This window comes from Podarcis vaucheri (genome assembly GCF_965113315.1).
Source record: "Podarcis vaucheri genome assembly, chromosome: 6".
Lineage (NCBI taxonomy): Eukaryota > Metazoa > Chordata > Lepidosauria > Squamata > Lacertidae > Podarcis > Podarcis vaucheri.
Window position 1 is genome coordinate 32863937 of NC_138764.1, and position 16679 is coordinate 32880615.

The window sequence follows — 16679 nt, forward strand, 5'->3', positions numbered from 1 at the left end:
TGGTGGTGATTTTAAGATTTGTAACTATTCAGACATTTTTAATTGACTTGTTTTAAAAATGCTTTGAGGGTTACAGCTCCTGAAAGCACAAAATGTTGTGTCTCCATTACACAAGAGAAGAAAGCCCTTTGTTTTTTCAGTTTCTGAGGGGGGGTTGGAGGACATTCCCATGCCAATTTTCAGAACTGGGCAAAAGTATTGCATAAGTAGAAGCATTTGTGCAGCTAAGTAGAGACTGACGAAAGTGTCCAAGTGGAACGCAGCCTCATTTTGTCAGTTCAATTGGCTGGCTGCTTTTACCGCTGATGGCAGAGCTCCATGTTTATAAAGGTCAGACCTTCCGTGAAAAGTAAGCTCTTCGTGGCTTTAGAATGCCAGGTTCTAAAGGATCTTGAGTTTCAATGTTGGAGGACAATTTAGGTTAAGGAAGAACAACTTGCACCACAACAGAGGTGCTGTTCTTCCCTAGACAGTTTTCTCTGTTTCCTTGATATCCATGCAAGGGCTAGGCTTTATTTTCTGTCACTCCTATGTGACACACACACACAGAGAGAGAGCGCACTAATTGAATGCCCCCCTCCAGCAGGCATATTGAGACACACATGTACCTCAATGATGGGCTGGTGAACCTTGAACTGCTTGCATCGGAAGAAGCTTTGGGTCTGGATGATGGTTTGAGATGTAGAACATCACTGGATATATTACAGCTATCAAGTGATGAATGCATATTTGAGCTTGCACTTATCTCCGGAGAACTGCACAAGTCTCACTCAGTGGAATAACCATTTTTTGAGAACTTGCAGAGTTCCTTAGTTCCTAGGTGTGGGTCCTTCAACATTGTCTCCTTTGATTACAAAATTTAATAAGCAATGCAATTTCAGTAGCTGGCAAAGTTCTCCCCAAAAAGGAACATAACTTGCGTGTGTGCTCTTCAGAATTTTGGGAAATGATTTTATGGCAGTGGGGGGGGAGTGGCTAAAAATTAGTGTTGATGCCTTCCTTGACATTGCAAAGTATATATGAAGGACATCATTTAAACTTCTAAAGATCTAGGGCTGGATTCAGCTATAAGGTTCCATTAGTGGAAGCCAGTGCAAGGACTGCCACTAGTGCAATGGTTATCCCCATGTGTAACTCTGCATCTCCCCCAGTTCTGCTCTGGAGAGTCAGGAAAAACCCCAGATCACCCCATGATGGGAGGCAAAGATAGATCGTTCTGTGAGCACAATCATTTCTGCATGCCCAAGAGAACGATCTCGTTAGCACTACATTGAAGCCAATACTTGTGAGTGTTCGCGTCAGGCTGATTAGTAATGACAGGTTACTGGAAAAACACCTGATCAGTTAACATTAGAAAAGAGGTATAACTTTGGCTGATTGCCGCCATTGAAAAACTCACTTGCCAACTGCATCCGGCAAAAGGCCAAGCTACAGATATGGACTTTGAAACTTGGCAAGGCTTTATTGCTTTAGCACTTGGTTGCTGATTCATATAGAAAAGAATGACCAACAAATCTCACCGCTGTGGAACGAAAAGATTTATAATATCCCAGTAGTGAATCTTGAACAGAGCAGAATATATATGCTCAGCTTCTTCTGAGTTTTTTACTTTCAGCAGTATTCCTAGACTTCTCTGTAGACCAGGCTTCCTCCAACTCAGCCCTCCAGATATTTTGAGACAACAATTCCCATCATCCCTGACCACTGGTCCTGCTAGCTAGGGATTATGGGAGTTGTAGGCCAAAAACATCTGGAGGGCCGAGTTTGAGGAAGCCTGCTGTAGACAGTAAGCAGTAAACAAATATGAGAGATGCCTTAGAATTCTGTACATTGTCATTTTCTGCATTAAGAAATCAAGAAGTACCTTTAAAAAATACTAAATGTGACATATCCAATGTAAGACTTCCTAGTTTCCTGTCCGTTCAGAATCTTAACTTTCATACATACACTCCATAGAGGTAATTGGCAGGATAATGGAAGTGCCATCCTGAGGTGCTATGTGCTTGATAGTTAATTTTTCCCCCTTGCTCATTGTGTATCTCTTTGTTTTCCCTAGCTTCGAATAGTGAATGGATAACTCAGCATCCAGAATGTGCATACAACCTTGTTAATTCTCCTCACTTGAAACCAGCCTGGCTTTTGGACCGAGCCCTGTGGCATTTAACCTGTAAAGTGGCTGGTGGGAAATGCAGCGACAAAGGAGTTCCTCCGCTGCTTGAGAACGAACATCACCTGAATGTAAGAAATAAACACATAATATATCGCTTGATCTAAGGGACGCGGGTGGCACTGTGGGTTAAACCACAGAGCCTAGGGCTTGCCGATCAGATGGTTGGCGGTTCGAATCCCAGAGACAGGGTGAGCTCCCGTTGCTCAGTCCCTGCTCCTACCAACCTAGCAGTTCGAAAGCACGTCAAAGTGCAAGCAGATAAATAGGCAGGAAGGTAAACGGTGTTTCCATGCGCAGAACCAGAGCTGGCCACATGACCCGGAAGCTGAATGCCGGCTCCCTCGGCCAATAAAGCGAGATGAGCGCCGCAACCCCAGAGTCGGGTCACGGCTGGACCTAATGGTCAGGGGTCTCTCTACCTTTACCTTAACACATGCTGCCACTGAATGAAAGGGAAGTCTAATTTATAATCTGTGGAACTTCTAACCATTTCACTTTTCGGCTTGCCTTTCTGTAGGAGGACTAAAACTTCATTTCCTTCAGTATGGTAGTAGTCTTTTTATATAACAAAAAAGACGGCATCTGTATGCTGACCCTTTCTATTGTACTTCGTAATATTTGTCTTAAGTACAGTAATATTGGGCTAGATCCAATGTGTGGCAATTCTAAGGTTACCAGATTTTTTCCCAGTGAATCCAGGGACACTTTTCAACTTCAATGGATTTTGGATGGGACTGATTTGTAAATCCGGGGACTGTCCCCGGGAAACGGGGATGTCTGGGTAACCTTAAATTAGACTCCTGTTTGCACAGCAGGACTTTCCATTCCTTTCTTCCTGCTCTTGCCTCCTCAAGAGATGTCTTGTTGCACAAGGAGGAGAAGTGTTGTTCTGCAACAGGACAGGCTTTGCCCATTGTAGTTCCAGGGTATAAGCTTTTTCTTTAAAAAGTTTTTCTTTCTGGCTCTGTATTGCAAGTGGTCTTGTCATGAATATTTTGTAGAATGGTGACCCATAAGTTCATATAAAATAAGTCATATATGTACTAGGGTTTAGCTCAAATTTTTTGTTTGTTTGTTTGTTTTTCTAAATAAATAAATAAAGTATTTGCTGCTTGATTCTGTGCTTTCTTTCCCGTGAAACAGTATAAATGCCTCCCAGAGTGTTGTGTATGTAATAAAGGAATGATGGCTCAGAACAGTTTTGGCACAGGAGCATTTATAATAATTTTTTGTATATGGCACTGATTTTTTTTTACCTGCCTGACGTGCTGCTTTTATTTTTGCAGAATGTCCGTAAAGTCATTTGGGAGGATATTTTCCCGAAGCTAAGATTATGGGAATTTTTCCAAGTAGATGTTAACAAAGCAGTCCAGCAATTTAAAACTCTGTTGACTCAAGGTAAAAAAAACCTTATAACTATCAGCACGAACAAACCCCACCTGGGATCCAGGTAGCCGCGGTTGGCTTTGGCTAGGCCAGTAGAACTTTTAACTACCTTTCTTGAAGCATGTTGCAAATAAAGCTACTTTCAAATGTCCATTCCATTCCCAAAAGTAGCTTGTCACGGGGCAATAGGGCATCTTGGGGAACAGGATTCAGCTGGTGGGGCAGATTGGAGCTTCTCTGTCCCTGGCAGGCCACTTTGAGAGGGTCTATGCCCTGGTATCTGATTACCTATTCTTCTTTTGCAGTGTGGCCAAGTGTAGAAAGTAGCTCAAGCTAAATGGGATGTGTCTGTGTACATATGGTTATACGTGCTGAGAAATGACCATAAGTTACATGGGAGACGGGGCGGGCAGGTGTGGAGGACTCCCTGGTCCTGAATGGGGTAACTGTGCCCCCTGAAGGACCAGGTGCGCAGCCTGGGAGTCATTTTGGACTCAGCTGTCCATGGAGGCACAGGTCAGTTCTGTGTCCAGGGCAGCTGTCTACCAGCTCCATCTGGTATGCAGGCTGAGACCCTACCTGCCCACGGACTGCCTCGCCAGAGTGGTTCATGCTCTGGTTATCTCCCGCTTGGACTACTGCAACACACTCTATGTGGGCCTACCTTTGAAGGTGACCCGGAAACTACAATTAATCCAGAATGCGGTAGCTAGACTGTGTGACTGGGAGTGTCCGCTGAGACCATATAATACTGGTCCTGAAAGACCTACATTGGCTCCCAGGACGTTTCCGAGCACAATTCAAAAAGTGTTGGTGCAAACCTTTAAAGCACTAAATGGCCTTGGCCCAGAATACCTGAAGGAGCATCTCCACCCCCATCGTTCAGCCGAGACACTGAGGTCCAGCTCCGAGGGCCTTCTGGCAATTCCCTCCCTGCGAGAAGTGAGGTTACAGGGAACCAGGCAGAGGGCCCTCTCAGTAGTGGTGCCTGCCCTGTGGAACGCCCTCCCATTAGATGTTAAGGAAATAAACAACTGTCTGACTTTTAGAAGACATCTGAATGCAGCCCTGTTTAGGGAAGTTTTTAATGTTTGATCTTGTGTTGTCTTTTTAATATTCTGCTGAGAGCCACCCAGAGTGTCTGGGGAAGCCCAGCCAGATGGGCGGGGTATAGATAATAAATTATTATTATACTATTATTATGCTTTAGGAGCACCGAAAGTGAACTTTTTGTGTGCGGGGGAATTTTGATTATTTTAGAATGGAAGGAGTCTGTCCACTGTGCAACAAGATAGACTGCTGGGTAGCATTTGGATCTGTGAGTTCCTTGGCTTTCAGAATAATAAAGTCGTGTAGGCAATAAATGCTTTTAAACTCATTAAGAAATATTCTCTTTCTTAAATCTACAACAGGTGGTTCTAAAGTTAAAACTGACCCCAATCAACATCTTGCAATTGTTCAGGATCCTGAATTCAAGAGACTTGGCTGTACTGTAGATATGAACATTGCATTGAACACCTTCATACCTCATAGGTATGTCCTTGCTCAAAGTATTTTTAAACACTGAAACGTCTTGGTGGCACGTGCTTTTCCAAGAGGGGAGAGTCAGACCTGCCATTCAAGGGTCAGAAAATTGGGTCTGCTCCATTCACAGAAAAACAAGGAGCCTAATAAATGTGCTGCAAAAACTGCACAGCTAGTGGCATCTCGTTCAGTCCAGCTGGCTTTCACATTTGCGTAAAACACACCCACTCAATTTGGTATGAAACAGGTTGCTTAGCACCTGAATTTTCAGTTCTCACTTGGAAGGCTCATTGGCTGGTATGTCACTTGTTGTATGGTTCTAATAGAGTGCTGTTCCCATACATATATTTAATGCAAAAGATGTACAGAACAAACTATTCCAGATTCACCAAAGGTGAATGTTTGATATCAAAGATAGCTTGAATGAGGGAAAGCTTACAAATAGGCCTTGACTGCCTTGAACACAGATGATTCATTTTGCATCGACTCAATGTTGACATTGGAGTGTAAGGAGACATCAACTTCCTCATGGCTGTGCATGAATTAAACTCAGAACTCCCGACACGTTTATTTGAGTGGCATTTCAATGTTTTCATGCATTGTTGCTTTCAGCAATGGGCCTGCAGCAATAGAGGAATGCTGTAACTGGTTCCGCAAGAGAGTTGAAGAACTAAACGGTGAAATGTACAGGCAGACAAACTACCATCAAGAGCAGGTTGTAACAATAAGACATCTTTGAAATTCATGCTTGCATTCATTTGTTCATTATTTGTAGCATCCACTGAACTGTTAAAGCTGTGCTGAAATGTGTGCTTTTACTGGCTTCCAGGCGGCCAATTGCGTTGTGGCGACGGTGAACTATGAACGACTGGCTGGGCATGGTCCTAAATTAGGTCCCGTAACCCGAAAGTTTCCTTTAGTTACGAGGTATTATATCTTCTACACTCAAAATAAAATGTCTTTGGTGATGGATAAAAATGGTTGGTGTTTGGTAATATGTCAGAAAGTATAGATTGTAGAACAAGACTCTGACTTTGAGTACGTGGCATGTGTATTTTTGTTTAATAAGCCAAGATATACACACACCCTCACTCAAACATGCGCACAGCCCCTTCTCTCCCTTCTCTCCTTTTGCAGCATGCATGTGTTAAACCTAGATGTCTCCAATTAATCAGTATGCCGGTGTGGAGTAGTGGCTAAGAGCGGTAGACTCGTAATCTGGTGAACCAGGTTGCATCTCCACTCCACATGCAGCTGCTGGGTGACCTTGGGCTAGTCACACTTCTTTGAAGTCTCTCAGCCTCACTCACCTCACAGAGTGTTTGTTGTGGGGGAGGAAGGGAAAGGAGAATGTGAGCCGCTTTGAGACTCCTTCGGGTAGTGATAAAGCAGGATATCAAATCCAAACTCTTCTTCTCAGAACACCAGCTGCTGGGGAATGTGAATGGGAGAGTACTAGCATGCTCATGTCCTTGCAGGCTTTCCTGTAGGTATCTTGCTAGCCATGATGAAGATACAATGCGGAACTAGAAGAGTCTTTGGTCTGATCCAGTACCTATATGTTGTAAACATAGCTTCCTGTTGCATCCAGCTCTGGTAGCCAGGTTCAAAACAAAGTAGGATCATAAGACACAGCTTTTGAAGTCGGTTTAAAATCCTGGCTCGTTCTGGACATGTTAGCCACTGTTTCTTGGTTTGGGTAAGAGGTGGAACTATGGTTCATTGGAGGCTTCCTCATTGAAATGCAGCATGTGACAAATGGAGGAAAGAAAGGACTTACCTAGGTACTCTGAAAATTTCATTCACTTGTGTATACTGAAAATTTCAGTCAAATTCTGTGGACATCTAAGATGTGCCACTGAATGTTGGCAGTCATCTAAATTTGATTGTGTGGCTTCACTTGTGCATCTGTTTTTGGATGTTCATGAAGTTTCACTGAAATGGTGAGCGTTCATGTGTGTGGCTATAATATATATTGCACACAGTGTTCATCAATTAGAGCAGTGAGATTTGGGTCTTTTTGCAGGGGTTGATGGATGCCAGATATGGGGGGGCAGTCGTTAGTCATTTGACCCAAAGCCTCTTAAACGTATTAAAGGCTTGAAGGCCTTTGGAGGTGCGGTTAGAAATTTAAACACACAAATAGTTTAAGTCAAGAGACTGAATTAAAAACTTGTGTTTCGCTGTTTGGAAAGATTCGTTTTTAAAAGAGTGTTTACAAGTTTTGAAAGCCAGGATTCATCCATCTACTTGCTTTATATATGTGAAATTGTAGATGTAATATAATCTTCAGTGAGATTGCTGATATTCGTAAAGTAGTGGGTTACTATGTGTGGGATTTGGGCCTCACGGTTTGCTAGAAGAGACAAAAAGCTCAACTCGAGACAAAAGCGCCCAGTATTAAGCTGGTTGTGGCAGAAAGGGTTTACAATATTGTAGGGACGTCCATTATTAAAAACACTTTTTTTCTTTCTGGTACGAGGCATTTCAATTGTCATTTTATACAATCTGATGCTCTAAAATGGATGGGGAACCTGTGGCCCTCCAGACGTGGCTGGGCTGGAGCTTCCATCAGGCCTAGCCAGCGTAGGCAATAGGCAGGGATGATGTAGCCCTCAAACATCTGGAGGGCCGTGGGTTCGCTACCTCGGCTCTAAAAAGTACTTTCCGTACTTTACAGCTACTTTACATACCCATTTAAAGAGCTAACCCTGGAAGAAGAAGAACGCATGTTGCATCAACCTGACAAAGCAAGTTATTTTATGGCCCACAACGGTTGGGTGATGGGAGATGACCCTTTAAGAAATTTTGCTGAACCAGGTGGGTGATTCTGAAAGTTATATATAACTTTTTTAAAAAATGCCTTTTGCTAGCGTAGGTGAACAGGGATGTTGTGCCCTTTCTCAGTTACACTGCAACTTCTTATTGCAGTACCTTGAATAGTCTCCGAGATGCCTTTCAATAAGACATTGGCTTCCTAAGAACCGTCTGCATTTCGGGAATTTATTTGCCCAAGGATCAATTCACCCCTGTCCCCATAGCATTGCAAGCTGTAGGTGAGGCTGCCATTGCAGAGACTTTGGGGTGATGAAGTACAATATGTTGGGAACCAGTGCAAGTATGTTTTACGATCATGTCAATAAGTGCATAGGAAAAGTAAGTCCCCTAAATTGTAATAAATAAACTAACACATGTTAGCTTTGGAATTTCTGATCACTTAAATAGAGTTGTTGCTAAGTATGATGGGCTTAGATTTGAACTGATATTATTTTTGTACTGTTGTTGTTCTAAAACATTGTATGTGTATTTAGATTGTATGTACGTGGGTGTAGCCAGGATTTTTGCTGCGGGGAAGGCTTGGGGGGGGATCTGATTTGTATTGATTTGTATTTATTTAGGAGAGCACCTGCCCCCTCCTTGGCTACGTCCATGTGTGTACATATTACATATATAAAAATAATTTTAACAGTTGTAAATATATTTATTGAAAATTGCTTCAGGGTGTCTCATGGAAAGAGGTTCATAAATGAAATAATAAACAAATAAATAAAACTTTCCATTCTGAGTTTTGATGTTACACAGATTAGTTCCGCATGTTTTTCTAGTTTGGCGTAAGTTGAAATGGCCTTTGTTTCTATCGCTGGTAAGAATGCTGAGAATCATAACTACAACATCATGGTGTAAATTAGTATCTCTCCCCATTTTTACAGGTTCCCATGTTTACTTGAGAAGAGAACTCATTTGCTGGGGTGACAGTGTCAAGCTACGTTACGGGAACAAACCAGAAGACTGCCCTTATCTCTGGGCTCACATGAAAAAATACACTGAGTTGACTGCCAAATATTTCCATGGAGTGCGGCTTGACAACTGTCACTCGACGCCTCTTAACGTAGCTGAGGTATAGAAAAATTTAAGCGTCTCCTTTGCAACTGTGTACACAAACACACAAGAGAGAGGAAAAACTTTGGAACCGTTTTAAAACTTAGGTCTGTTCCAGCCGATGCTCATCACAAATGTTTCATCCTGTTTCATTTTTCTGACTCCTCGGCTGCATGTGCAGGGCTTTTTGAACATGCTTTCTAGATCCTGGGTTCTTTTGGTCAGGTTAGCAGTAGAAAAGCTGCTGTTTTTTCCTCAGCTGCACAGTCCTGGGCATCTTAAAAGGTAAAGGGACCCCTGACCATTAGGTCCAGTCGTGACCGACTCTGGGGTTGCGGCGCTCATCTCGCTTTATTGGCTGAGGGAGCCGGCGTACAGCTTCCGGGTCATGTGGCCAGCATGACTAAACCGCTTCTGGCAAACCAGAGCAGCGCACGGAAATGCCGTTTACCTTCCCGCCAGAGCGGTATCTATTTATCTACTTGCACTGGTGTGCTTTCGAACTGCTAGGTTGGCAGGAGCAGGAACCGAGCAACAGGAGCTCACCCCGTTGTGGGGATTCGAACCGCTGACCTTCTGATTGGCAAGTCCTAGGCTCTGTGGCTTAACCCACAGCGCCACCCGCGTCCCTTCGTGGGCATCTTACTCAGATGTAAACCCCCAGTGTGCTAAGTGAGGCTTGCAACCAGGCAAGAGTGCAAAAGATAGCAGCCTAACAGTGCAACCCTGTGCATGTCTACTCGGAAGTGAAGTCCAGTTGTGCTCAATGGGCCTTACTCCTGGGTAAATGTCTGTAGGACTGCAGCCAGAGTCGTGGGTTTTGTGGTGCAGCAGTTGGGAGTTGTTAGACTTGCGCAGGTACAACCTGCTCAGCTGAAATCTCTGCTCAGCTATGAAGCTTGCTGGATGATTTTCAGCTAGGTCACATTGGAAGGATGGAGCTATTTCCCAGGATTTCTGTGAGGTGACATAACTTGAATAACTCTACACACACACACACACACACACACACACACATTGCCCTGAGAGTGATGGGATAACATAAAAAATAAGCAAAGGTTGGAAGTAGTTAACCTTGTAAACCAATGAGTTCTTCAGTAAATCAACTTGGAAAACACAGAAAAATAGGAGTGAGAATAGGGTCTGCTTATCTACACCATGTTGCAATGTATATTGTAGGTTTTTCTCACTCGTGTGCTGTTTCATTTTCTGTTCACTGGTTAAGATGAAAACGTTGCTCAGAATTTATAAACAACTTTTTGAGGTCCAGTTACAAAGCTAGCCTTATAAGCACCGCTGAAAGCAGTTAGACTTGATGTCTGTTGTGATTAATTTGGCTACTGCCAAAAATGGACCTACTCACAAAGAAATATGTGAGATAAATTAGAGAGAAACAAATTTTCAATATGTAGGCTGAGCACATATTTAAGTTTCTAATTTGACATATTTGAGCTTTATTCTTCCTTCTAGGAATGAATAAATCCCCCCCCCCAAAAAAAAAAAACTTCAGAGTGATAATTTTGTGTATAATCTTTGCAAAAGTTTATCCTGTTACGGGATCCACAGTTGCATTTCTGCACACAGTTATTATGGAACGGATCCAGCCAAGCTGGAGGACATTTTAAAGTCACAAAACTATTTCAGTTGAAGAGTTAAAAATTGGCAGAATCATGCCCACTCCTTGCACTCCCCTCCCCCCCCACACACATTCTCATCTCTTCAGCTTGCTTTAAGAACTGTGCTGTAACTGGGTAGCATTTGTGCCATATGCTATTGGAAAGCACATGTTGTAAGGAAGCTGATTTTTTTAATATAAAAAAAAATGCATTATGATCTGTAGGAGATGCTGGCAGCAGCCAGGTCAGTCAGACCTAATCTTTACGTGATAGCAGAACTCTTCACGGGAAGTGAGGTCATTGACAATGTCTTTGTCAACCGCCTTGGGATTACCAGTCTCATTAGAGGTATCAAAACCATGCTTGAAAGGTTTGTTGCAGGATTGCTGTGTTTTGTATACATACATGAAAGTCAAAAAATCTCTTTACGTGGAACTAACTTTGTGTTCTTGTTTGCATTTATTCTTGTGTCCTTTTGCCAATTCAATGCCTTTCCCTCTTCCTCCTTTGCCGGCCTGTCGTGTGGGTTTTTGCCCTCTTTCCCGAATCCTTGGTTTGTGCGAATTTTTCATGCATCTCTCATAACTCAATGTCTTTGGTTCTTTAATCTTGGGCTTTTCGTTTTTGTCTCTTTGCTGTGCGGCATTTTCCCTGTTGCCCAAATCCACGCCTAGCCTTGCATCCTTTCTTTTCTCCTGTTCTGCCTTTCCCCCCTCTCTGTCGCTTCCTTGGCTGTGCTTTTCGCAGTACATGATGGACACGGCTAGAAAATTGCGGCCCAACTTGTATGTGGTGGCTGAACTGTTCACGGGAAGCGAGGAGCTGGACAATATCTTTGTGAATAAGCTGGGCATTAACTCTCTGATCAGAGGTAGGCTTGCTTGGAATTGCTCTTCCTTTCCTTAACCCTGAATTCAGGCATGATATGCTGCGAGTGAAGGACGTGCAAAACACCGACTCTGCATCCGTTTATTATAAGCACATGACATTGCATTCAACAATATGGCTTCTTTGCACGATCATTGTAGCATTGTGGTTGTTAGGAAAGGGTATCTTGTGTATGGAAATAGTTGTGATGGCCACCTCTTCAAACATCGCCGTATGAACTGGTGCCTGGAGAACCCATTTCTCATCTTCAACCTGTGTAGACATCACATCGCTTGTCTCTTAACCATGGTTAAGGGATCAGGGATGAGTCATGTGGAACGCCCTCCCATCAGATGTCAAGGAAACAAACAACTATCCGACTTTTAGAAGACATCTGAAGGCAGCCCTGTTTAGGGAAGTTTTTAATGTTTGAAGTTTTATTCTGTTTTTAATGTTCTGTTGAAAGCCGCCCAGAGTGGCTAGGGAGACCCAGCCAGATGGGCAGGGTAGAATTAAAAAATTATTATTATTATTATTATTATTATTATTATTATTATTATTATTATTAATTTACTTTCTCCTATCTGGAGTATGAATGTGCTCTGCCCTTTCCCTACCAGCCCTATCCATGGTTTATGGTTGCAATGCCACTTACCTTAATCACAACTAATGCTGACCATTTTCCTTTTTAACTAGGGCTTACTAACCAGGGCTTGACAACAGCAAGCCCTGGTTGAGAAGAAGCCTGGCGAAGTTTACATAATCCATCGTTAAAAGATCTGAGGTTTTCCTTACAATCTAGTGGTATATCAGTTTTCTGAAATAAAATAAATGCAGGTATAAGAGTGAGTGAACCAGGAGATGGTGAGAAGGGAGTGTGCGATTCTGTGGTATGTCACCATGATTAAGGGACTGTCTTACGTTGTTCTCAGTATATGTTTTAGGGTTCAGCATAAAACTTTATTTTTATTTGTTCCTTCTTAGCACACTGTGAGACTCTAGACCTGTTCAGATTGTGCTTTTCTCATCCAGATGCAAGGACAAGGAAGCCTTAGGTTAATGCACACCCCATCCAATTCCACCATCTATTCCATGCAAGAAAGAAAGAAATGCCCAGACTGTTCATATGGGGAATTTTCCTGTCCTGGTGCAACCCATTTTGCCTTTCAATCCAGGGATAGGATTGTGGGGTCACTGAATAACAAAACATCTATTAAGTGGCTCGAGTGTTGGGTTCTACATGTTGTAAAGAGATTGGACAAGGAGGGCAGCTGTCTCCCACTCATCATACTATATTGAATCTAGCCTCTCTTAAAAGTGTTTTTGGAATATTGACAGTCCTAGCTGTAAGTAGCTGGAGTGATTATTAAAGCATTCGCTATAAAGTCCCACAGTCTTACCAGGTGTTCAATGGATGATTCTTCGTATCGATGCTCACGTAAGGGCTTTTCTCGTTCTCTAGAGGCAATGAGTGCTTACAACAGTCATGAAGAGGGGAGATTAGTTTATCGCTTTGGAGGAGAGCCAGTTGGGTCTTTCGTTCAGCCACGCCTGAGGCCCTTAATGCCTGCTATTGCTCATGCGTTGTTCATGGACATAACACATGATAATGAATGTCCAATTCAGGTAAGAAACATAGCTGCCTTGATTGCCCAAGTACTGTTTTAATGGCTTATTAAAACTATATAGACACTATAAATGACTTTATTACATTTATTAATTCATGAGAGGTAATTAATACTACTTTAAGGTGTATGGGATTTAAGTGTTCTTAATGTTTTAGGCACAGGTGTGTGTGTGTGTGTGTGTGTGTGTGTGTGTGTGTGTATTTACACACACACACACACACACACAGTGGTGCCTTGGTTTTCTAACGTCTTCATTGATGAGCATTTTGGTTTTCTAACACCATAAACCCGGAAGTAAATGCTTCAGTTTTCAAACATGCCTCAGAAGTTGAACATGCCACGTGGCTTCCATATCAAGGCTTCCGTACTGAATTTCCCGTTTCCGAATGTTTCGGAACTCGAATGGTCTTCCAGAACGGATTACGGTCGAAAACCAAGGTACCATTTTGTATGTGTGTGCATTATGCAATCGAAACCTCAAAGACATAAATATTACAATTGCAGACAGTTAAAATGTTAAATGCAGTAGGAGAAGTTATTTGATACCTAATGTTGAACTTAGCAGTGCTATCCTACGTATTCAAAGTAAGTTGTATTGAATCCTCTGCACACAATCTCTACAAATTCTGCAGAGCCACAGTGTGCCACTTCTGGTGCCATGGGTTGCATTCAGTTTTATGGAAATAAAAGTTGATCCATGTAGGTATGACTCCCTCTCCACCTCCCCCCTCACTGTAGCCCCATGCTGCCCCCAAAAGTCTCTTCTAAGGGAGGGGGGTGTCCTCAGGAAAGGTCTGGGACACAACATATGAGCTGCTGGGGGAGAGGGAGAATTGCTGTAATTCGGAGACACTGAGAGAATGGTGCCTTCCCACTTGCGTGCAAGGCGCCTTTGGAGTGAAAGTCAGATTTTTCTGTGTAAAAAAAAACAACCCTAATCTTCTGGGCTTTACTTAATTCATACACACCCTTCTCGTTGTTAGCATCGGTCGGCATATGATGCCCTTCCCAGCTCGACCATCGTCTCCATGGCCTGCTGTGCCTCAGGCAGCACTAGAGGATATGATGAACTAGTACCACATCAGGTATGCATGTTAGCAGTAGGTTCCTCTTTCGTGTCATTGGAGTTATTCTGGCATGTTTTTCCATCCATTATACCTGAAGGAGCATCTCCACCCCCATCGTTCAGCCCAGACACTGAGGTCCAGCTCCGAGGGCCTTCTGGCAGTTCCTTCACTGCAAGAAGTGAGGTTACAGGGAACGAGGCAGAGGGCCTTCTTGGTAGTGGCGCCTGCCCTGCGGAACGCCCTCCCATCAGATGTCAAGGAACTAAACAACTATCTGACTTTTAGAAGACATCTGAAGGCAGCTCTTGTTTAGGGAGGTTTTTAATGTTCAGTCTTTTATTGTGTTTTTAATATCCTGTTGGAAGCTGCCCAGAGTGGCCCAAGAGACCCAGCCAGATGGGTGGGGTATAAGGAAGAAATTATTGTTTTTATTATTTATTAATTATTCAGAGTTTTGACTGGCCTTGCTTACTCAGATCGTATCTTGCCACTCCTTAAAATTTCACCGACTGCCTGTTTTAAATTTTTTTACTAGCTTTGATATTTTAAATTCTCCACATTATAATTGCTACTCATGTGTTCTGGTTCTTCTGAGTGTGTTTGTTAGTTTTTGTAAACTACCTTGAAATATTTAATGGAAGGACGTATAATAGATGTTTTAAATAAAGTGTGGCTACGATATTTAGAACACTGTGCTTTAGATCCTCTAAGAAGAAGTCAAAAGTTTCAGTTCCTACTAAATGCACCATGTGTGTAACTTCTGTGAGCATAGGGAGAGAGAAACACTGCAAATGCTATTTTTGTAACACATTTATTCACAGATTTCTGTAGTCACTGAAGAGCGGTTTTATCCGAAGTGGAATCCAGCAGCGACACTTTCCACACCTGGTGAAGTAAATCTCAAAACCGGAATTATAGCAGGAAGGCTGGCTATCAACAGATTACACCAAGAGCTAGGAGCCAGAGATTTTAACCAGGTAAATGCTGGGCCAGATTCACAGGGTACCAAAATGAGGCGAATATTATTATTATTATTATTATTATTATTATTATTATTATTATTATTATTACCTTGGTTTAAGAACAACCCTGTTTATGAACTATTTGGTTTACGAACTCCACGAAACCGGAAATAGTGTCCCAGTTTGTGAACTTTACCTCAGTCTAAGAACAGAATCCGAATGCTGGAAGGGCACCAGCGGCGGGAGGCTTCATTAGGAAAAGCGTGCATCAGTGTAAGAAGGGTTTCAGTTTAGGAACGGACTTCCGGAACGGATTAAGTTCGTAAACCAAGGTCCCACTGTATTTATATATAACACGTATGCATGCGCACACACAAATCTTCAGCCCACTTCTGGTTCTTGGCCTGCTTGCATGAGACATCTGAGCAAGCGATTTTGGAGTACTCACTCTTTATCTTATCTTTCAATGTGGGTGGTGTTGTGGTCTAAAACCCTGAACCTCTTGGGCTTGCCATTCAGAAAGTCGGCAGTTCAAATCCCCACGACGGGGTGAGCTCCCATTGCTCTGTCGCAGCTCCTGCCAACCTAGCCGTTCGAAAGCACACCAGTGCAAGTAGATAAATAGGTACTGCTGCAACGGGAAGGTAAACAGCGTTTCCGTGTGCTCTGGTTTCCATCATGGTTTAGTCATGCTGGCCACATGACCTGGAAAGTTGTCTGTGGACAAACACCAGCTCCCTTGGCCTGAAAAGCGAGATAAGCGCTGCAGCCCCACAATGGCCTTTGACTGGACTTAACCATCCGGGGTCCTTTTCCTTTACCTTTTACTCCACCTGTTTGTACTCCATTTTGTACTTTAGATTACTCCCCCCTCTACCAACCCTTATCCAGGGCCTCCAAAAACCCTGAAGCCTGCCTTAACATGCCCTGGCCAAGAATTTTGACATGGTGATTATTAAATCTTAATTATAGTATAATCTGAATAATAAGAATCTCTATCCACTTTTCCCACCCAACCCCTAAAAAATGCCCTCTTCAGGTATATGTGGATCAAGTTGATGAGGATATTGTGGCTGTGACGAGGCATTGTCCTAACACGCACCAGTCTGTTGTCGCTGTTTCCCGAACAGCTTTCAGAGATCCCAAAACATCCTTCTACAGCCAAGAAGTTCCCCAGATGTGTATTCCAGGTAAGGTTACCCCTCTGCGCGGGTGGCACTGTCGTCTAAACCACTGAGCGTCTTGGGCTTGCCGATCAGAAGGTTGGTGGTTCAAATCCCCGCAACTGGGTGAGCTCCCATTGCTCTGTCCCGGCTCCTGCCAACCTAGCAGTTCGAAAGCATGCCAGTGCAAGTAGATAAATAGACACCACTGTGGCAAGAAGGTAAACAGTGTTTCCATCACAGTGTTCCATTGTGCCAGAAGTGGCTTAGTCATGCTGGCCACAGGACCCGGAAAGCTGTCTGTGGACAAACGCCGGCTCCCTCGGCCTGAAAGCGAAATGAGCACCACAACCCCATAGTCACCTGTGACTGGGCTTAACCATCCAGGGGTCCTTTACCTTTTACCTACCCATCTGC

At 43.2% G+C, this 16679-nt stretch overlaps 1 protein-coding gene across 4 annotated transcripts in view; it reads left to right on the forward strand.

Annotated features, from left to right (window-relative positions):
- Nucleotides 1–16679, forward strand: part of AGL (amylo-alpha-1,6-glucosidase and 4-alpha-glucanotransferase) — a 48075-nt gene that overhangs the window by 9451 nt on the left and 21945 nt on the right. For 3 of the 4 annotated variants that reach the window (XM_082227707.1, XM_082227710.1, XM_082227709.1), the window contains exons 6-17: nucleotides 2057–2238; nucleotides 3457–3568; nucleotides 4969–5089; nucleotides 5693–5795; nucleotides 5910–6007; nucleotides 7761–7900; nucleotides 8791–8978; nucleotides 11323–11446; nucleotides 12905–13068; nucleotides 14054–14155; nucleotides 14959–15114; nucleotides 16139–16289. In XM_082227707.1, the coding sequence (XP_082083833.1) occupies nucleotides 2057–2238; nucleotides 3457–3568; nucleotides 4969–5089; nucleotides 5693–5795; nucleotides 5910–6007; nucleotides 7761–7900; nucleotides 8791–8978; nucleotides 11323–11446; nucleotides 12905–13068; nucleotides 14054–14155; nucleotides 14959–15114; nucleotides 16139–16289 (1641 nt within the window). Of the gene's footprint in view, nucleotides 1–2056; nucleotides 2239–3456; nucleotides 3569–4968; nucleotides 5090–5692; nucleotides 5796–5909; nucleotides 6008–7760; nucleotides 7901–8790; nucleotides 8979–10799; nucleotides 10924–11322; nucleotides 11447–12904; nucleotides 13069–14053; nucleotides 14156–14958; nucleotides 15115–16138; nucleotides 16290–16679 lie in introns of all 4 variants that reach the window. The other variant, XM_082227708.1, reaches the window with a different exon arrangement.